The sequence below is a fragment of the Sinocyclocheilus grahami genome, unplaced genomic scaffold (assembly GCF_001515645.1).
Source record: "Sinocyclocheilus grahami isolate Dianchi unplaced genomic scaffold, SAMN03320097.WGS_v1.1 scaffold183.1, whole genome shotgun sequence".
NCBI classification, from domain to species: domain Eukaryota; kingdom Metazoa; phylum Chordata; class Actinopteri; order Cypriniformes; family Cyprinidae; genus Sinocyclocheilus; species Sinocyclocheilus grahami.
This window is the reverse complement of record NW_015505362.1, coordinates 1,117,210-1,139,124: the sequence shown is the minus strand read 5'-3', so window position 1 is coordinate 1,139,124 and position 21,915 is coordinate 1,117,210. Positions and strand designations below refer to the sequence as shown.

The following is a 21,915-nucleotide window of genomic DNA, read 5'->3' as shown; positions in this document are numbered from 1 at the left end:
ATTCTGAAAGTTACATTTTCAAGCACCTACATTGTCAAAAACTTCCAGAGAAAGTTATGATAAACATTGGACAATATTCTGTGGGTGAGAACGCTTAATGTCTAGACAAATCAAACCTGATAGAAAGGTGTGGAAAATGTATATAACCATATTAGTGTGCAAAGGCTTTCTTCAAATGCAGTGCAGTGTTTGATGTGAACAGGCTTGTAGAATCAGAAATGCACTGTGGGTTACTCTTTTCTCAGTTAAAAACAAGAAGTGGAACTATAATGGATCACTGAATATTTGAAAACTGGGGAAAATACATACAGGTGCATCTCAATAAATTAGAATGTCGTGGAAAAGTTAATTTATTTCAGTAATTCAACTCAAATTGTGAAACTCGTGTATTAAATAAATTCAATGCACACAGACTGAAGTAGTTTAAGTCTTTGGTTCTTTTAATTGTGATGATTTTGGCTCACATTTAACAAATTCACTATCGCAACAAATTAGAATATGGTGACATGCCAATCAGCTAATCAACTCAAAACACCTGCAAAGGTTTCCTGAGCCTTCAAAATGGTCTCTCAGTTTGGTTCACTAGGCTACACAATCATGGGGAAGACTGCTGATCTGACAGTTGTCCAGAAGACAATCATTGACACCCTTCACAAGGAGGGTAAGCCACAAACATTCATTGCCAAAGAAGCTGGCTGTTCACAGAGTGCTGTATCCAAGCATGTTAACAGAAAGTTGAGTGGAAGGAAAAAGTGTGGAAGAAAAAGAACCGAGAGAACCACAGCCTTATGAGGATTGTCAAGCAAAATCGATTCAAGAATTTGAGTGAACTTCACAAGGAATGGACTGAGGTTGGGGTCAAGGCATCAAGAGCCACCACACACAGACTGGTCAAGGAATTTGGCTACAGTTGTCGTATTCCTCTTGTTAAGCCACTCCTGAACCACAGACAACGTCAGAGGCGTCTTACCTGGGCTAAGGAGAAGAAGAACTGGACTGTTGCCCAGTGGTCCAAAGTCCTCTTTTCAGATGAGAGCAAGTTTTGTATTTCATTTGGAAGCCAAGGTCCTAGAGTCTGGAGGAAGGGTGGAGAAGCTCATAGCCCAAGTTGCTTGAAGTCCAGTGTTAAGTTTCCACAGTCCAGTGTTAAGTTTCCAGTGATGATATGGGGTGCAATGTCATCTGCTGGTGTTGGTCCATTGTGTTTTTTGAAAACCAAAGTCACTGCACCCGTTTACCAAGAAATTTTGGAGCACTTCATGCTTCCTTCTGCTGACCAGCTTTTTGAAGATGCTGATTTCATTTTCCAGCAGGATTTGGCACCTGCCCACACTGCCAAAAGCACCAAAAGTTGGTTAAATGACCATGGTGTTGGTGTGTTTGACTGGCCAGCAAACTCACCAGACCTGAACCCCATAGAAAATCTATGGGGTATTGTCAAGAGGAAAATGAGAAACAAGAGACCAAAAAATGCAGATGAGCTGAAGGCCACTGTCAAAGAAACCTGGGCTTCCATACCACCTCAGCAGTGCCACGAACTGATCACCTCCATGCCACGCCGAATTGAGGCAGTAATTAAAGCAAAAGGAGCCCCTACCAAGTATTGAGTACATGTACAGTAAATAAAAATACTTTTCAGAAGGCCAACAATTCACTAAAATGTTTTTTTTATTGGTCACACGGGTTTGGAATGAAATGCGTGTAAGTGATGCATTTTTTTATTTTTAGGTGAACTATTTCTTTAAAACCAGTTATTTGCATATGCATTGCTCCTGAAAGCATGGATCCATTTAGGGGTACAGGGGTACCAGACCTTCACATTACCAGTCATGTTACAAAGTATCGTTAACAGTGTTTCCATGCTGCAAGAATTCAGACTGTGCTAGAAGCGAAAGATGGAGTTAATAAGACTACAGTAGGCAAGTGCACCAAATAAAGTTGCCACTGCAAGTACATACTTCACCTCCACACAATGCACAGCTGTGTCTCTAGAGGTGACTGCTGCCGTTTCAACAGCAAGTTCAGAGCCAAATGTGCTTATTTTTACAATTTCCCCTCGGGGATCAATAAAATTGATATTTTAGATAACTGCGGGATTTTGAACCTCATTGCTACTCAGCCCAGAGCAACAGGAGAATATAAAAATACACTCATCATTCACTCCTGCTGGCTGTAATGTTGTGCCTTTAGAATACAACTCTACTACAAGACTAATCTTTTGCAAAGGTTTTTTCAAACAGCCTTATGTTTTTAAAAGTGTAAAGGCAAAATATCCAGTATCTCAAAATGTTAGAATATTTCCTAAGATCAATCAATCAAAAAAAAAAAAAGGATTTGCAAAACAGAAAAGCTCAAGTTCTTTAAAGTATGTTAATTTATGCACTCAATACTTGGTTGGGGCTCCTTAAGCACAAATTACAGCCTCAGTGAGGTGTGGCATTGCTGAGGCACTATTGAGCCTTCAGCTCGGATCGACTGTTTCTCATCTTTCTCTTGAAAATATCCCATAGATTCCATATGGGGTTCAGGTCAGGCGTGTTGGCTGACCAATCAAGCACAGTAATATGGTCAGCAAACCACTTGGAAGTGGTTTTGGCACTGTGGGCAGGTGCTAAAGTCCTGCTGGAAAGGAAATCAACGTCTCCAGCTTGTCAGCAGATGGAAGCATAAAGTGCTCCAAAATCTCTTGGTAGACGGCTGCATTGACTTTGGACTTGATAAAACACAATGGAGCAGCACCAGCAGACGTCACGGCACCCCAAATCATCACGGACTTAAGAAACTTCACACTGGACTTCAAGCAGCTTGGATTCTGTGCCTCTCCAGTCTCCCTCCAGACTCCAGACCTTGATTTCCAAATGAAATGCAAAATTTATTTTTATCTGAAAAGAGAACTTTGGACCACTGAGCAACAGTCCAGTTCTTTTTCTCCTTAGCCCAGGTAAGATGCTTCTGATGTTGTTTCGGTTTTTCCTGAAGACGTCTGAGCGTGGTGACTCTTGATGCACTGACTCCAGCTTCAGTCCACTCCTTGTGAAGCTCTCCCAAGTGTTTGAATCGGCTTTGCTTGACAGTATTCTCAAGCTTGCGGTATAAATCTCTGTTACTTGTGCACCTTTTCCTACTCCATTTCTTCCTTCCAGTCAACTTTGCATTTAATATGCTTTGATACAGCACTCTGTGAACAGCCACCTCCTTTCAGTAATGACCTTCTGTGAATTACCCTCTTTGTGGAAGGTGTCAATGATCGTCTTCTGGGCCATTGCCAAGTCAGCAGTCTTCCCCATTATTGTGGTTTCAAAGAACAAGCGATACACTCTTAAAAATAAAGGTGCTTCAAAAGGTTCTTCAAGCGATGCCATAGAAGAACCATTTTTGGTTCCACAAAGAACCATTCAGTCAAAGGGTCTTTAAAGAACCATCTCTTTCTTACCTTTTTATAATCTGAAGAACCTTCTTTCGCCACAAAGAACCTTTTGTGAAACAGAAAGGTTCTTCAGATGTTAAAGCTTCTTTATGGAACCATTTAGACAAAAAGTTCTTCTATGGCATCGTGAAGCACCTTTATTTTTAAGAGTGTACCCGGAATTTATGCTGTAAGGATGGTCATTTAATGACACTCAAATGTAAATATATCTAACATTTTAATATTTTAAAACAAAAAAAAACTTTTGAAATGTTTTACTTTACATTTAATGAATATATGAAAATATGAAAGTTTCACTTTTTGCAATAAACTTTTTCACGATATTCTAATTTTTTGAGATGCACCTGTATGTGTGTGTATATATATATACACACACACATACATACATAAATTGTTTATTAGTTAAATTTTTATTTATAATGTTTATAATTATTTATTTTGTTATATAACTTATTAAAAAAGAAGGATAATAAACACATTTAAATGACTTTAATTTTCATTTATATTATATAAAACACTTGACACTAAAATGGATTTACATCAGAAGATTCTTATTTCAAAAATATACATAAGCAACAGTCATCTGGATTCAAACAAAGGTCAGACGAGGCATGATTGTCCTTGAATACTTTGTACTGTTGAAAAATGCATTTCTTTATGAAAATTACAGTTGATTGTACCAAGGTTATAACTGAACGCTCTCAGAACAACTCAAAACTGCCACTTCTAAACATATATTTTTTAAATTGCTTACAATGGGACTTGAATTTCTTGTATAGGGAGTTTCACAGATTCAGATAGATCAAGGCCATAAGACAGTAAAGCGAAGCAATAAATGGACCTTGTTCATGCGAGGAAAATGCAAGCAAGAGCACATTTCTGTGCAAATCATTATTGAGTTGAACGCAATGATTTTACACAAGAAAGCATTTTTGAACGATTTACACAATAGTTCTGCACGTTTCATGAATGAGGTCTGATGTTTTTCAGACTTTATTCTAGCACAAAAGCAGTGTCTGAAAAGCATCTGAAAAGATACATTTGCATAATTAATAGAACTGACTCAAAAACACACTGATGCACGGCATTCAACTTAACTATTTTTTTTAATTATTAATTTTACTAATATATAATAATGTTCGAAATGTAATCAAATTATAAATGCATATTATTGCTACAAAAAAGACAATATATAGTGCTGTGCAGCTGTCGTCACACTGAGTCAAATGAATAAACAGATCATTTAATTGCTGCAGCCGAACTGATTAACTAATTGAATTTGGCTTCTCAGTTCTTCAAATAAGAGACAGGATAGTTTTGGAGAGTTGCTTAATTATTGCCTCCGCTTGTTCAATTGTAAAGCTGTGTGTGCAAAACAACATGACAAAAACAATCCGTTTCTCACTCGTTAAGCTGCTCTGAACTATTGTCACGCTACTGAACGATTAAGAAAATACAAGACATATATTTTACGTTCACACCTTTTAATGTCTGGAGATCGTTGCGTCATCTGAATATTAAACCAAGAGCTTTCATATTAAACACACAGTCTTAAAGGGTAACCATGGTTGTGATAATGATCATACAGAATGGCTGATACAGCCATTAATAAGTAAAATTCAGAACAGTTTACTGGTTTGTACTTAATATACGTCAATAAAATACTCAAAACTGGGTTGTGTGATGTAAACATTGTCCTGCATCACTTATACGATGAAGAATTCACATATATATGCACCTACAAAGCATATTTGAAATATATTTATATATATATATATACACACATGTATGAATACATTTACAATAATACACCAAAAATAGTTAGTCACTCAGATTAGCTGGTTAACAAAGCACGTGGGCCGAATTTAAAAAGGGATTTTGAAGACATCATTCAGGTGGCAAATAAACAGTTCAACTGGGCAACTTGCATTTACAATGGCATGACAATGTCTGTTTGACAGTTCGACACAAATATTAGAAGGGGGAGACAAATTTTACATCTACAAAATTAAAATATACAAAAGTATATTTTCAGACTTCTGACATTTTAGACATCCAATAGAGCGCTGCAGTAATGTATTTTTGTAGGCAAACCTGGAAGTTAGCATCATCTTGGTTCACTCAACAAAAACCCAATTGGTTTTTGGATTACTGTAGAAAATAAGGTCTGTGACCAGCAAAAGTTTGTGATTCTTACATGTTTCATTCATCGTGAAAATCTTCACAAATGAACACAACTCACCAGAAGTAAAATGGTAAACAAACTACACAACGATCGCATGATTTCAGCGTTACCACCGTTACACTTCCAATAACACTTTAGTCTTTTTTTTAATAAACATTTTCCCTGAAAGTTTGAGTTAGAATAGTTTAAGAGCGCCATTAAAAACACGAGGCTGTGAAAGCGACAAGCGAGTAGATGAGTTTACCTGTTCAGCGCGATGACGTTTAATGTCCCCGACAACCTCTATAGACCTATTTTGCCACTTAGCGACTGCCTTTTTCAAGACAAGTAAAAGCTTTAAATAAAAATCACAAGAGGGTTTTACTGATGCATTTTATGCCTTAGAATAAAATGCGAAAATATCTTGAGCTTGCTTTTAACCATGCATTAAATAAAAAAACATTGACTTTAGGACGATGGAAACTGAAATACTAAAATGCGAACTCATTTCCAGGATTTGGCCTACAAAAATATGTCATACCTGCAGCACTGTATTGAGCTGGAACATGCACTTGTAGCCATTGAGGAAGGCCAGAGGAAGTGCACCATAACTGTACCGGGACTGACAGGAAGCCACGTCCCTTTCTGTAAAGCGTCCGTCTTCCTAGAGTCCCGTGAGTAAAGCTGGCATTAAAAGTCTCTGTTGGTGGTGTTAAAGTCTCCTCAGATTGTGCTCTTCCTGACAGGAACCCCGTTTGAGACTCATGTCATCCAGAGCTATTTCGCCTTTACGGCCTCTCCGCCGCTCACCCTTCACAACCACCTGTAATGACATAAATCACAAAACAGCAATGCTGGTTTCCAGCTGACCTGCTCTCAAATGGTGATGTGAGTGCTGACACTTACGCTTTCTAGCCCATTGCCCCAAATGGTGATCTGCGTCGACCTCCAGCCGTTTCCTCCCGTTCGACCCCAGACGGCGGGACTGTGCTGCCGTCCCTTCTGGACGAATACCTGCAGCATGCCCACGTGGTGCCCCGCCATGCTGTGTCTGAAGGCCAGGCAGAGGTTCCCCTCGTTCCAGGGCGTGGTCAGGGGGAGGATCAGCTGAGCGCCACGCCCACCTCGCTTCTCTCCGCCCTCTGAGATCGTCAGGTAACGCCCACCTTTTATTGGCATGGTAAGGTTAATACAGGTTTATATATGAAAACAATATCTCCACAAAATGCATGGTTCAAAAATGCATAATATTTGAAAAAAATTTTACCTTGAAGATGTTTAAAAAATCTTTCTTTAATGATTAAAAAGTGTATTTGAAATTTTAATTCTTTATACCAAATATTTACCGAACTTGACCTTTTTAGATTCATCAAATAAAGTGTGAAATATGAATATAAAGATTGCATGGCACCTGCATCAAATTTTAATTAATTTTTATTTTTATCATCTGAGACTTCTTCATTTGTCATTGACCCAAAAACATTTTATTAAAAAAAAAAAAAAATAACATAGTGAAAAATGGTCTGTACCTGAAGGATCTGCTGTTGTCTCCCAGTGAAGGTCTCCCTCTCTGCGCTGGATCCATGCACAGAGACCGTGGTCAAAAGAGCAGCTCAGATGTCCAGTCTCTGTGGAATACCACACAATGGCTCAAAAATCCAACTGACAAGAATTAAATACAATTTTAGAAATTACTTTGAAATGAAAAAAAAATATTCATAATTTTGTCAATATGAACATTCACAATTGCTGTGGGACATTTTATTTTTCAGCAATGGACAAGGATTGTGCACCATTCAGAATTTAATTGAATAAATAAGGCAGCAAAAAAAATTAATTTTTAAGAGGAATTAAAATGAAATCAAATTTAAAAAATTACATAAGAATGGTTGTCAATAAAGCACATTTAATTTTTCAGTCTAAATTACTTAAAGGGGTCATATGATGCGATTTCAAGTTTTCCTTTCTCTTTGGAGTGATACAAGCTCTTGGTGCATAAAGAAGTAAAGTTCTGTAAAGTTGCAAAGACTAAAGTCTCAAATCCAAAGAGATATTCTTTATAAAAGTTAAGAGTCAACCACGCCTACCTAAAACGGCTCATTCTAACACGCCCCCACATATCTACCTCACTGGGGGGAAGTCGTGGTTAATGGTTAGAGAGTCGGACTCATAACCCAAAGGTTGTGGGTTCGAGTCTCGTACCAGCAGGGATTGTAGGTGGGGGGAGTGAATGTACAGCACTCTCTCCCACCTTCAATACCACGACTGAGGTGCCCTTGAGCAAGGCACCGAACCACCAACTGCTCCCGGGGCGCCGCAGCATAAATGGCTGCCCACTGCTCCGGGTGTGTGTTCACGGTGTGTGTATTCGTTCACTGCTGTGTGTGCACTTTGGATGGGATAAATGCAGAGCACTTGTCACTTCACTTCACCTCACTATGTGGAAAGATTAGCATAATGCCGCCCAACTGTGCACACAAAGAAAGGAGGCGTGGTTTCAGGAACAGCCGTTGTGTTGATGCAGCCATGTCAGGGAGACACTGTGTGTTTCAGTGGGAAAGCAAAAGCACTTTATTTGGCCTTCCAGAAGTAGATGCAATTAGGAATCATTGGTTAAGATTTATTTACAACAGAACAGCACAACCCAGATGTTCGAATTTGTGCAACGCATTTTATGGACGACAGTTTTTTGAACCTAGAAGAGTACAAGGCTGGCTGTGCACAAAGGCTATTTCAAAAAAAAAAAAAAGGGTCAATTCCGACTTTGCTATGACAATCTGGCGCTTCTGAATCAGCGACTGTAAGTATGTTTTGTTATTAGTTTAAGTATTTGCTATTGACTGTTCAAATGCGGAGTTTTGCGCACCGCAGAGTAATGCGTCGTGTGTGTGTGTGTGTGTGTGTGTGAGGGGAACAGGGTCACATCACAGGAGAGTGAACTGCCTGTCAGAAATCATAGCACGTCAGCTGTCTTAACCGTGGCTTGTGTACTGCATCATCACTGTGTCTGTCACGCGACTCTGTTGCCCTTTCGGGCTTGAACTTATGGTAAAACTAACAACATTATTGATATTTACTTTGAAAGCTGAAGCTGCGATTATGGTAAGGGGCATTACATTTCCGACGCATGCTTGTGGTGTTCGGCCAATCACAATGCACTGGGTCAGCTGGCCAATCAAAGCAGACTGCGCTTGTCGGCAGGAGGGGCTTTGTTGAAAACGACGCGTTTGAGAGGTGGGGCATAGAGGACCTACAATAATGTACAGTATTTGAAAAATAATGTGTTTTGTGAACATTAAAGCATGTCAACATATTCTGTTACACCAAATACACAAAATAATGATCTGTAAAATAGCATCATACGACCCCGTTAAAATGTGGGTTACAAAACATAGGGTATTTCCAGAAGCATTAGATATTAATAATAAATAAAATGGGACTTCTGGAATTTTTTATTTAATTTTCATTACATAAAATTAATTTTACTTTTATGGAATAAAGAATATTCGTAACACTTTACAATAACCTAACAGATACATTTTGATTTTAAAAATGTATTCGTACATGTTGAAATTTAAATTAGCAATGATTAATTAATGTTTTAGAAGAATTTTTCAATGTTACTGTAGTTCATGTTAACTAATGTAAGGTTAACTAAGGAATTTCATTGTAAAGTGTTACCAAATAGTTCAACGTTTTCTAATATACCTTAATACTTTTGTACTGTACGTGCATATTAGTATTTATATTGTAGATATTTGTACCTTTTGAAAGGAGACGTCCCAGTGACAGCTTTTGTGCCTTTTTTTAGCTGGCATTTTTTGTAAATGTCTGTTAGTTTGGAGGAATATGTCTTCAGAATTAAAGTAATTCACAAAAATACAGTCTTAAAAATAAAGGTTCTTTATTGGCATAAATGGTTCCACAAAGAACCTTTACCATCCATGAAACCAAAGGTTATTTACAGTGGGAAAAGGTTCTTTAGATTATTAAAATGTCCTTGCACACTAGGAAAAAATTGTTCTTTTAAGAACTGTTCACTGAAAGGTTCTTTGGGGAACCAAAACGGGTTCTTCTATGGCATCGCTGTGAAAAACCCCTTTTGGAACCTTTATTTTTAAGAGTGTAAAGGAAATGAACATAGTCAAATTTAATGTTGTAATATCAGATATCTATAAAAAAAAAAATCAAATTTGTTTCCAAACAATGCCCTGCCTTGACAGATATATGTTTCTTATAGGTCTCCCTCCACACTGGTAGATAAAAATCAATCATGTGGCTGGTGGCAAGTGTTAATATCTCACACCCTGTTTGCATACAAACAAAATACTGGTTAAGGCTCTAAGCTGCTATTCCCAGCATTACGGGATCGATTCAAGATGCCCATTAACTGAGATCCTCTATTATCATCACGGCCCTGAGTAACACACTGAACAGATCGCTCCAGGGGAACTGCCCTTGCAAGCCGAGTAGGTGAAACTGCTAAATGAAAAGTAACTCAAAACGGTGCTATTCCTGAATTTCCCACAGGGTTCAGTGAAGCGTGAGTATTTCATGAAGGCCAATGAAAGCTGCTCACCTCATACCACTGAGCCAATTCATCTGGAGTGACATCATAGTAAGTCAAGATTAATAACTACAAGATGACTGTGAGGTAATTGCAAATATACAGGCTCACTGTGTTCCCATACAGTACAGTATGTCTGTTTCTATATATCTACAGACTACAGCAATCATCAAACACTGAAAATCCATCCGCAGTTTCAGCCAAAATAAAAGCAGCCGTCTCTTACCTGGGTCATCCTTCAGCTCCTCTTCTGTGTTGCCCAGTTCAATGTGTAAATCGATATCAAGCACATTGTTCTGCCCATGATTTCGTGGTACTAGAAGGGAGAAAACAAAACAAACAGTTAGACTATAGTGAGTAGTATAGTATAGTGAGCATGCAGTATAGTGAGTAGCTGATTAATCTTTTAAAAATATTATGTAATAATAACACAAGAACTAAATGGCATTGCTTAATTGTTCTTGACTGCATCAGTAAGACACTATATTGTGAATGGCTAAAGGGCTCACAGGCTCGCACAGTCTCTCGTACCTTAAGGCTTAACCGAAATAAATAAATGTTGGGGACAAGACAATTATCACCTCAATTCTTTAACCTATAACCAAAATACAGACTTAATGGTGGATTGGTGACAAGTGAGAGTGTGTACATCAAATATATGGCAGGATAACAACTGGATGGAAGTCAAGTTTGTGATTAGTCTATTGATTTAAATTATCCCTCAAGTCTTTGCTTGTGAAAGCACTATGTGCAGCCCATCCTCTAAGCTAATAAGAACATGTAATAAACCAACTTCACCTTAGGGTCGTTTCCAAACACTGCAGGTGTTCATGTTGGGGCTGTTCAACTTTGACATGCTTGTTATTGTTTCTAATTGATCAAGGAGACATAATTATACTTCATCCCTAGGAGTCTATTTGCTTTATTTCCCCACTGTTATTTTCAGAGGCATCATTATTTATTAGGCCTATTTGAGCCCTCGAAGGCAGTGCAGGGTAACTGATTTATGTCCTGAGGCAAGGCCGACTGGTAATGTAATCTCTCTAGGTGTCTTCTGTTTTCATTAGGTGCTGTCATCTGGATAGGAGGCTTTGGGGTGCAATTTGCTTCCCTGAAAAATCTGCCTTGTGGGAAGCCCAGGAGATGCCCAAAAAAGCTTATGAATGTGAAGGAAACAACATAGTCCTTTAGGCCTGGAAATGGTTTTCCTGGACAGATCCAAAGGCCTTCATGGCTCAGTCCCAAATGATGCACTCAGCGGTTCTCCTCTGAATTCACACATTGGTTACAAAACAGCACACGGACTGTTGCATAGACTAGTGCGAGCTCAGCAAAGAATGCATTGAGGAGGCACTGGGGAGCATGTTTCAGAATCATAAAATTATATGGCACACACTATGGTATCAAAGGGCTTTAAAGCAAGTAAATTCACTAGGTGGCTATCTTGGAAACTCCCATAGCAGCTGTTTCCTAGCTCCAATCGATCTGAACATGGAAAGATGCCTGAAATCTCTAGACATCAAATGTTTGTCAAGTATTCATTTCGATATCTTATAAAACTGGTCAATTTACACTTCGCTGGGAGTTTGATTGACAAGTGATCATATTACCAAATCTGCCATTTTTGTCTGACAAACAAACCAGACGGAGAGTAGATTAATGTTGGTGGAATTGAACTTGAAAAGTGTATTGACGTCTTTTGGTTGAAACAATCTGATTTTAATTTGTTTATTTCATCAAATAACTAGTAAAGAGGAAGAGATGATCGTTTGATCGGCACTACAGCGATCTGTTACGACACATTAAAGTGACACATTTATTGTTGGAATTTCTTTAAAAAATTACAAAATTTGAAAGCTGAGACTTTGTTTGACACCAGAAGTAACCTGATCTGTCTTGTCTGTCGACGCGTTGTCAGTTTGCGTGATTTTTCACATGATGTGTGGTGTGAGAGCGCCATGGGTTGTCGGACATAGCAACAGTAACTAAGGGGGCAGGTCTTTGCGAAGAGTCATTTCAGGCTCAAAAACTTACAGGTTGGCTCAACTAATGCAGGGCTATCCAATCTTTCCCCTGGAGGTCCATTGGTCTGCAGAGTTTAGCTCCAACCCTAATTTTACCTGAATCAAGTTAGTCAAGGTGACTCGCACTTGACTTGTTGGAGTTAAACTCTTAAGAAAACTGGCCCTCAGGGAGAAGGAATGGACACCTCTGGTTCCGCTTCAATCCTAATTAAAGACCTGAACCAGGTAATCAAGTTGTTTCGGATTACTAGAAACTTCGAAGAAAGTGTGTTAAGGCAGTTCAGAGCAAAACTCTTCAGGACACTGATGCGCCAGGAGCAGGACTGGACACCCCTGTGTTTGGCGAATTTTCATAAGCGAAATCCAGTCATTTCATTAGGAATCCAAGTGATCAGGAATTTCATGCGAGGCCTAAAGATTTACCCATGCAGATTTAGCAAAGGGTTCAAGTTGGTCGCACTGATTTGTCACGTTGACCTACAAAAAGCTGCTTGTTTTGAAACTAACTTCTGTGCGAGTCGCCCAAATTTCGTTAATGTGACCGCACTTTAAGGCAGAGGAATTGTGACAATCTAAATAACATTGAAGCAGATTTACTTACTGTGAACATCCCCTCTTTGTTTCTGGGTAATGTCTTTAATGCTGTTATCAACTGGCGTCACAAACGGGATGAAAGGTCTGCGTGTTGGGATAAAGGGAACCACCGCTGTAACCACCGGGGCTTTTGTGGTAGGCTGCTGACGGGATGGGAGCTTAGGTTTTGTTGTCACCACCACAGGGGGTTTACGTGTCGGGATGAGAGGCCTACGGGTGGTGGTCGTTGGGACTCTCGCTGGAGGGGTGATTTTTTTGGTTGGAGGAGGTTTAGTGGTTATTGTTGTTGCTGTAGGTGAGATCCGTTTAGCCGTCACAGGTGGTCTGATTGTTGTGGTGGTCCTCTTCTGGTCTGAGCCTGGAATTTTATTGCCCCCTTTGTTGTTATTGTTGCTCGGCGTGGTCTTTCCAGGTCGTGGTGGGTCAATTACCACCTTCGGGATGGCTAAAAGAACAAAGAGGATTCTTAGTTTAATTTGAAGTTAAGTTAGTCTCAACCAAGTCTTTTTCCTCGTTGCATAGGTTTAAATCTGGCATAGCTTGCATTCAGATGGTTTAACTGGTTGTCAAGTTGGTCTCCAAGCCTGACCAGCTAAATAATGCCCAAAATGTAATTATTTTTTATATTTGTAAAATACACAAATATTTTTAAATTTATTTAAAATATTTAAAAATAAATGTTTACTGTAAGTTAAGCTAATAATACAACAACTAGACTAATCAGTTGAAAATATAAAAAAAGAGGTCTGGTTTAAGTTGTTTTTCATTATTATTCACATATTTTTCAGGACCATTAGTTCTTCCCTTTTTCTTGTTGTATTTTTGCTGTTACTCTAGCTTTGTAATTCATCATAATTATGTCAAATAAGGCTCCAGTAGAAATTTCACCATTCATTTTAGATGAAAATAAAAAGGATGGTTTCAACTCATGTGTACAATGAATGCACGAAAGCCATCCATCACATTTGACGTGAATACCAGAAGTGTAAACCGTCGTGCTTGTGTCGTCCTTAAGGAATGAATGTGACAATACTATCTCAGGTTTCACAGGAGCTTTGATATGCGATTCCCAAAAAAGCAGTAATTCAACCCTTTCAGCACTTCTGAGTTACACCTGGCTGAAAGTTTCTAGACCAGATGCTGAGGAGGGATGTGTTGCCTCATTGGTTTAACATTGATTAAATCAGGTGTCAGACTCAAAACAGCTGTATTTTTGTCCACTCAACAAATAATAACAATATCAAGACTACAGCAATGCATGTATAACACTACACAGATAAAGCCACTTACAGTGGTGTGTAAAAGCAGTGGAGTGCTCAGTTGTGATGTCACCTGATGCTCACGGTGAGCCTCTCTTTGTTCACGAAGATTAAAAACATGGCAGCTATCAACCTCAAGACACTCCTGACTAAAGCCACAGCAGACAAAAGCATTCCAGACAGGGAGATGATTTGCAAGACAGATATTTTCTTTCAGATCTAAAGTGTTGCAACAACAACAACAAAATCCCTTCAGCCACATACTATTTAACTTTTTTAATTAATTAAAATGAATCGCCAGGAAATTATTGCCAGCATTTTGTTTTTTACTATTTCATTTCATTTTATTTATTTATTTTTCTAAAGGATATATACAGCGTGTAAAATAAGTATTGAACACGTTACCATTTTTCTCTGTAAATATATTTCTAAAGGTGCTGTTGACTTGAAATTTTCACCAGAGGTTGGTAACAACCCAAGTAATTGGTAAAAACAAAACAAATAAGTTCAGAAATTAATTTCTGTGTAATAAAATGGAATGACTCAGGGAAAAAGTATTGAACACATGAAGAAAGGGAGGTGCAAAAAGGCATGGAAAGCCAAGACACCAGCAGAAATCTATCAGTAATTAGAAAGCAATCCTGCCCCTAGTCAGTGGAAATGAATATTAGCTGCTTCAGTTCCAATACCTACAGTGCCAGGATGATGAAGATGAAACAAGGGTGGACATTTCAGCAAGACAATGATCCCAAGCCAAGAAAACTCTCAATTGGTTTCAGAGAAACAAATAAAGCTGCTAGAATGCCACATCAAAGTTTGATGTCACCTGACTTGACTCCAATAGAAAATAAGAACTAAAGATCAGAGTTCATAGAAGAGGCCTACAGAGCAAAACAAATAATTTCAGAAATTATGTTCTGTGTAATAAAGTAGAATGACTCAGGGAAAAAGTATTGAACACATGAAGAAAGGGAGGTGCAAAAAGGCATGGAAAGCCAAGACACCAGCAGAAATCTATCAGTAATTAGAAAGCAATCCTGCCCCTAGTCAGTGGAAATGAATATTAGCTGCTTCAGTTCCAATACCTACAGTGCCAGGATGATGAAGATGAAACAAGGGTGGACATTTCAGCAAGACAATGATCCCAAGCCAAGAAAACTCTCAATTGGTTTCAGAGAAACAAATAAAGCTGCTAGAATGCCACATCAAAGTTTGATGTCACCTGACTTGACTCCAATAGAAAATAAGAACTAAAGATCAGAGTTCATAGAAGAGGCCTACAGAACCTTCAAGATTTGAAGACTGTTTGTGTGGAAGAATGGGCCAAAATCACACCTGAGCAATGCATGCGACTAGTTTCTCCATCCAGGAGGCGTCTTGAAGCTGTCATTACCAACAAAGGCTTTTGTACAAAGTAATAAATACATTTCAGTATGCGTGTTCAATACTTTCCCCCTGCGTCATTCCATTTTAATACACATAACTTAATTTTTAAATGTATTTGTTGTGTTTTCTTTGTATGTATGGATTACTTGGGTTGTTACCGCCATCTGCTGAAAAATTCATGCCAACAGCACCTTTAGAAATACATTTACTGAGAAAAATGATGACCCAGACATGTCATTTCTCCCATTTAATAAATTCTGTTCTTTTGAAACTTTCTCTTCATTAAAGAATCCTGAAAAATGTATCATGGTTTCCACTAAAAATATTATGCAGCACAACTGTTGAGCAGCAAATCAGCATATTAGCTTGATCTCATGGCACTGAAGGGAAATTCAGCTTTGCCATCACAGAAATAAATTACATTTTAAAATATATTAAATGGAAGTAGGGCATATTTTTTTCATATATATTTCCTTTATTTTTTTCTCATTTATTGTCATCTACATGAATTTGGAATGTAACCATTGATGGACTGTCCAGCTCAGTTCATTCCAAAGATTGTTTGAATATTTCAGTCAGGACTCGGCCACTCATGGACACTGTCCTTCCTGTAATTCGGCCACTATTCACTGTGTTGGCATTGTGCTATGGGATGCTGTCACGCTGAAAGCTTAACAGTCTACCTATGTTCAACTTCCTGGCTGAGACTGCGGCTTTTCATCAAGATTTTGCACCATCCATCTTCTTTTCATTACTGACAAGAGCACCAATCCAAGGAAAGGGAAAAATGTCTACAAAAAGGACACATTTACCCCAGTTCTGTAGCTGCAGTTGCAGTAATGGTCTACGGCAAGACCCCACAGGTGAAAAGAGTAAACATTTTAAATAAAAAATATCAACATACTTCCGCAGTTGATTAATTACAGTAAATTAAGACAACTGTTTTTCTATTACAAGCTTTCTGAAATGTTATGTTGAAATATGCAAATAATAGATTATGTACTGAAAAATGCACTAATTTGTAGGGCTGGGTTTTGACACAAATTTCACGATTCGATTCGATTCTCATTCACAAGCTTGTGATTCGATCCAATATCGATTATTTTTTATATATATCAGGTACAGTACATGCCAAATTTTCTCAAGGAAAAAAAATACCTCAACTAATACTGTAAAATATACATGAGAGTCAGTTGGTACTACATTACTATAATATTGAAGGTTAAACTGTTTTACAATAATAAAGTTATAGTTACATAATAATATTTCTACTTCAATTATTATTTTTTTAAATATAAACATTTAAATGGTGGCTGTCATAAAAACTTGATGAATTTATACAAACATAAATGAAGCATTGAATTACAGTAAACAAATATAATGAATATGTTATATGGTGCATATATTAAGCAAAATGCCCCTCTCTACAGTTTATTTTTCTATCCGACAAATGAGTTTATGGTCACCGAATATGTTTTTTCAGAGGTAAAGTTTGACGTTACGTGACATTGTTTACAAGCCGTTATATTGACGTCTTTGCGCGGCTGAAACACAGATTGAACGATTACATGAGACAGAATACGGATTGTAAAGTTGTACTCTTTCTTTTAACTTACCTTCGGATGTTTAGTCATGTTTATTTTGTGCTGAAACTGGTATTAATGTGGAGGAGATGATTCAGTTCACGTGTGCCTCGCGCTGCCACGTCTGTTGAACTGAGGCGCTACAGTGATTTATCACTCCACATTAAACAGCATTTATACTGCAATACAGTGGACAATATTTGAAATCTGAGATTTTGTTTCATAATAAAAGTACCAAAGTACAATGCTTATTACAATTTATTGGATGGGAAGTACCCTTCAATGTTCCGTCCATTAACTGAAAACAGGCTAGACTAATCGATTCTTGGGATTTAAGAATCGACATCGTTCCGTAAAAATGAGAATCGATTAATATCGAGATATCGATATTTTTTTACCCAGGTCTACTAATTTGCATGAATTTCCTGGATAATGCCAGGTTTGAAATTATGTTGTTGTTGTTGACATATTAGAGTTAAAAGGTTTTACGCAGGGGATTTTGGATATCTTTTTTATCACATCATAAATCAGAAAATTCTGTAAATATATTTCTAAAGGTGCTGTTGACTTGAAATTTTCACCAGAGGTTGGTAACAACCCAAGTAATTGGTAAAAACAAAACAAATAAGTTCAGAAATTAATTTCTGTGTAATAAAATGGAATGACTCAGGGAAAAAGTATTGAACACATGAAGAAAGGGAGGTGCAAAAAGGCATGGAAAGCCAAGACACCAGCAGAAATCTATCAGTAATTAGAAAGCAATCCTGCCCCTAGTCAGTGGAAATGAATATTAGCTGCTTCAGTTCCAATACCTACAGTGCCAGGATGATGAAGATGAAACAAGGGTGGACATTTCAGCAAGACAATGATCCCAAGCCAAGAAAACTCTCAATTGGTTTCAGAGAAACAAATAAAGCTGCTAGAATGCCACATCAAAGTTTGATGTCACCTGACTTGACTCCAATAGAAAATAAGAACTAAAGATCAGAGTTCATAGAAGAGGCCTACAGAACCTTCAAGATTTGAAGACTGTTTGTGTGGAAGAATGGGCCAAAATCACACCTGAGCAATGCATGCGACTAGTTTCTCCATCCAGGAGGCGTCTTGAAGCTGTCATTACCAACAAAGGCTTTTGTACAAAGTAATAAATACATTTCAGTATGCGTGTTCAATACTTTCCCCCTGCGTCATTCCATTTTATTACACATAACTTAATTTTTAAATGTATTTGTTTTGTTTTCTTTGTATGTATGGATTACTTGGGTTGTTACCGACATCTGCTGAAAAATTCATGCCAACAGCACCTTTAGAAATATATTTACTGAGAAAAATGATGACCCAGACATGTCATTTCTCCCATTTAATAAATTCTGTTCTTTTGAAACTTTCTCTTCATTAAAGAATCCTGAAAAATGTATCATGGTTTCCACTAAAAATATTATGCAGCACAACTGTTGAGCAGCAAATCAGCATATTAGCTTGATCTCATGGCACTGAAGGGAAATTCAGCTTTGCCATCACAGAAATAAATTACATTTTAAAATATATTAAATGGAAGTAGGGCATATTTTTTTCATATATATTTCCTTTATTTTTTTCTCATTTATTGTCATCTACATGAATTTGGAATGTAACCATTGATGGACTGTCCAGCTCAGTTCATTCCAAAGATTGTTTGAATATTTCAGTCAGGACTCGGCCACTCAAATCCTGAAAAATGTATCATGGTTTCCACTAAAAATATTATGCAGCACAACTGTTGAGCAGCAAATCAGCATATTAGCTTGATCTCATGGCACTGAAGGGAAATTCAGCTTTGCCATCACAGAAATAAATTACATTTTAAAATATATTAAATGGAAGTAGGGCATATTTTTTTCATATATATTTCCTTTATTTTTTTTCTCATTTATTGTCATCTACATGAATTTGGAATGTAACCATTGATGGACTGTCCAGCTCAGTTCATTCCAAAGATTGTTTGAATATTTCAGTCAGGTCTCGGCCACTCGTGGACACTGTCCTTCCTGTAATTCGGCCACTATTCACTGTGTTGGCATTGTGCTATGGGATGCTGTCACGCTGAAAGCTTAACAGTCTACCTATGTTCAACTTCCTGGCTGAGACTGCGGCTTTTCATCAAGATTTTGCACCATCCATCTTCTTTTCATTACTGACAAGAGCACCAATCCAAGGAAAGGGAAAAATGTCTACAAAAAGGACACATTTACCCCAGTTCTGTAGCTGCAGTTGCAGTAATGGTCTACGGCAAGACCCCACAGGTGAAAAGAGTAAACATTTTAAATAAAAAATATCAACATACTTCCGCAGTTGATTAATTACAGTAAATTAAGACAACTGTTTTTCTATTACAAGCTTTCTGAAATGTTATGTTGAAATATGCAAATAATAGATTATGTACTGAAAAATGCACTAATTTGTAGGGCTGGGTTTTGACACAAATTTCACGATTCGATTCGATTCTCATTCACAAGCTTGTGATTCGATCCAATATCGATTATTTTTTATATATATCAGGTACAGTACATGCCAAATTTTCTCAAGGAAAAAAAATACCTCAACTAATACTGTAAAATATACATGAGAGTCAGTTGGTACTACATTACTATAATATTGAAGGTTAAACTGTTTTACAATAATAAAGTTATAGTTACATAATAATATTTCTACTTCAATTATTATTTTTTTAAATATAAACATTTAAATGGTGGCTGTCATAAAAACTTGATGAATTTATACAAACATAAATGAAGCATTGAATTACAGTAAACAAATATAATGAATATGTTATATGGTGCATATATTAAGCAAAATGCCCCTCTCTACAGTTTATTTTTCTATCCGACAAATGAGTTTATGGTCACCGAATATGTTTTTTCAGAGGTAAAGTTTGACGTTACGTGACATTGTTTACAAGCCGTTATATTGACGTCTTTGCGCGGCTGAAACACAGATTGAACGATTACATGAGACAGAATACGGATTGTAAAGTTGTACTCTTTCTTTTAACTTACCTTCGGATGTTTAGTCATGTTTATTTTGTGCTGAAACTGGTATTAATGTGGAGGAGATGATTCAGTTCACGTGTGCCTCGCGCTGCCACGTCTGTTGAACTGAGGCGCTACAGTGATTTATCACTCCACATTAAACAGCATTTATACTGCAATACAGTGGACAATATTTGAAATCTGAGATTTTGTTTCATAATAAAAGTACCAAAGTACAATGCTTATTACAATTTATTGGATGGGAAGTACCCTTCAATGTTCCGTCCATTAACTGAAAACAGGCTAGACTAATCGATTCTTGGGATTTAAGAATCGACATCGTTCCGTAAAAATGAGAATCGATTAATATCGAGATATCGATATTTTTTTACCCAGGTCTACTAATTTGCATGAATTTCCTGGATAATGCCAGGTTTGAAATTATGTTGTTGTTGTTGACATATTAGAGTTAAAAGGTTTTACGCAGGGGATTTTGGATATCTTTTTTATCACATCATAAATCAGAAAATTCTGTCAACAGCCAAGAATAAAATGCTATGCAACAACCTTCAGAATATAAACAGTAATAAAACTGGAAAGTTTGATAATAATTTTATTCTCAGTTTGGATTTCTGTATCCACTGTAGTATAGCAGATTGTGCATCAATAAAGGTTCCCTCAAAGAATCTTTCAGTGATCAGTTCTTAAAACAACCCTTTTTTTTAGCCTGAAGAACATTTTAATAACCTAAAGAACCATTTTCTACTATAAGGAACCTTTTGTGGTATGGAAAGATTCCATTGGTGTTCTTTATTAAACCACAGATGCCAATAAAAATGTTACTTTTAGTGTAGCGAGCTGTTATGATGCAATCGCAGTAATTCTTTGGTATGCATACTCACGTTTGCAGTCGTAGCCCAGACCTCTGTAGTCGTCCTTACACTTGCACTTGTATGAACCAGGTGTGTTATAGCAGGTGGCATATGGACTACACTGGTTTTGAGTTGAAGAGCATTCATTCACGTCTAAAATAAATAAATAAATAAATAAAAATTAAAGCAGGATGTCACTGGCTCTGTTCTAAAACCTAGTGAGCTACAATCAAAAGTTTGGAGTTAGTAAGATTTTTTTAATGTTTCTCAATGGAGTCTCTTATGTTCACCATTTATCTGATCAAAAATACAAAAAAAAGTAATATTGTGAGCTATTATTATGCCAGAGGAATGGTATTGCAAAAATACAAAATGGTCATTTCTGAATTTCACAATAAAATGTTGACAATTTGAACAAAAAAGAAGCTTACTGTGATTAGTGCATGCCAGGTGCGTTCAGATACCAACAGAAAACGGCATAGACTAAAACCTCATCCTTGGGATTTAACCAATCATCAAAATGAAGATTGATTCAAATCAAGAAGTCGATATTGTTATCCAGCACTACTGTTGTAGTTTATGCAAAGTGTGTGCATGAAATAGACACTGACCCTAGGAGAAGCGCTGTAAACTTCATTGTTTTTTCCTTTTTTGCTATTTCAAACAAATATTTGCAGTTGGCAAAATTTTGATGCATGACTACTTGGTACTAATTGGTTAAGAACAGCCCTTTTGATCATCTAAAACCGGACAATAACACACCATTTCTGAATTTGTCACTTTATTTTAAGGTTCAATTCTTGCTATTAACAAACCATTACTTTTGCCACAATAAACTTCTAATTGGCTGCTTATTAACAGTTAGCAGGGTAATTGTTAAGTTTAGGTATTGGGAAGGATTAGGGTCATGCAGAATATGTGCTTTATAAGCATTATAATAAACAGCCAATATGTTAATAATAGGCATGCTAATAAGCAACTAGATAATAGTGAGAACCGATCCCTGTACTAAAGAGTATTCACTTTTTTTT

At 37.2% G+C, this 21,915-nt stretch overlaps 1 protein-coding gene across 1 annotated transcript in view; it reads right to left on the bottom strand.

Moving 5' to 3' along the window:
- Positions 1–6,163: 6,163 nt before the first annotated feature.
- The window catches only part of LOC107594450 (uncharacterized), a 108,013-nt gene continuing 92,261 nt past the window's right edge, over positions 6,164–21,915 (bottom strand). Inside the window, exons 21-26 of the mRNA XM_016284505.1 lie at positions 20,915–21,037; positions 12,784–13,221; positions 10,385–10,474; positions 7,121–7,219; positions 6,498–6,757; positions 6,164–6,414 (exon numbers count right to left, since the gene is read on the bottom strand). Of these exons, the coding sequence (XP_016139991.1) occupies positions 6,304–6,414; positions 6,498–6,757; positions 7,121–7,219; positions 10,385–10,474; positions 12,784–13,221; positions 20,915–21,037 (1,121 nt within the window). The 3' untranslated portion in view covers positions 6,164–6,303. The remainder of the gene's footprint in view (positions 6,415–6,497; positions 6,758–7,120; positions 7,220–10,384; positions 10,475–12,783; positions 13,222–20,914; positions 21,038–21,915) is intronic.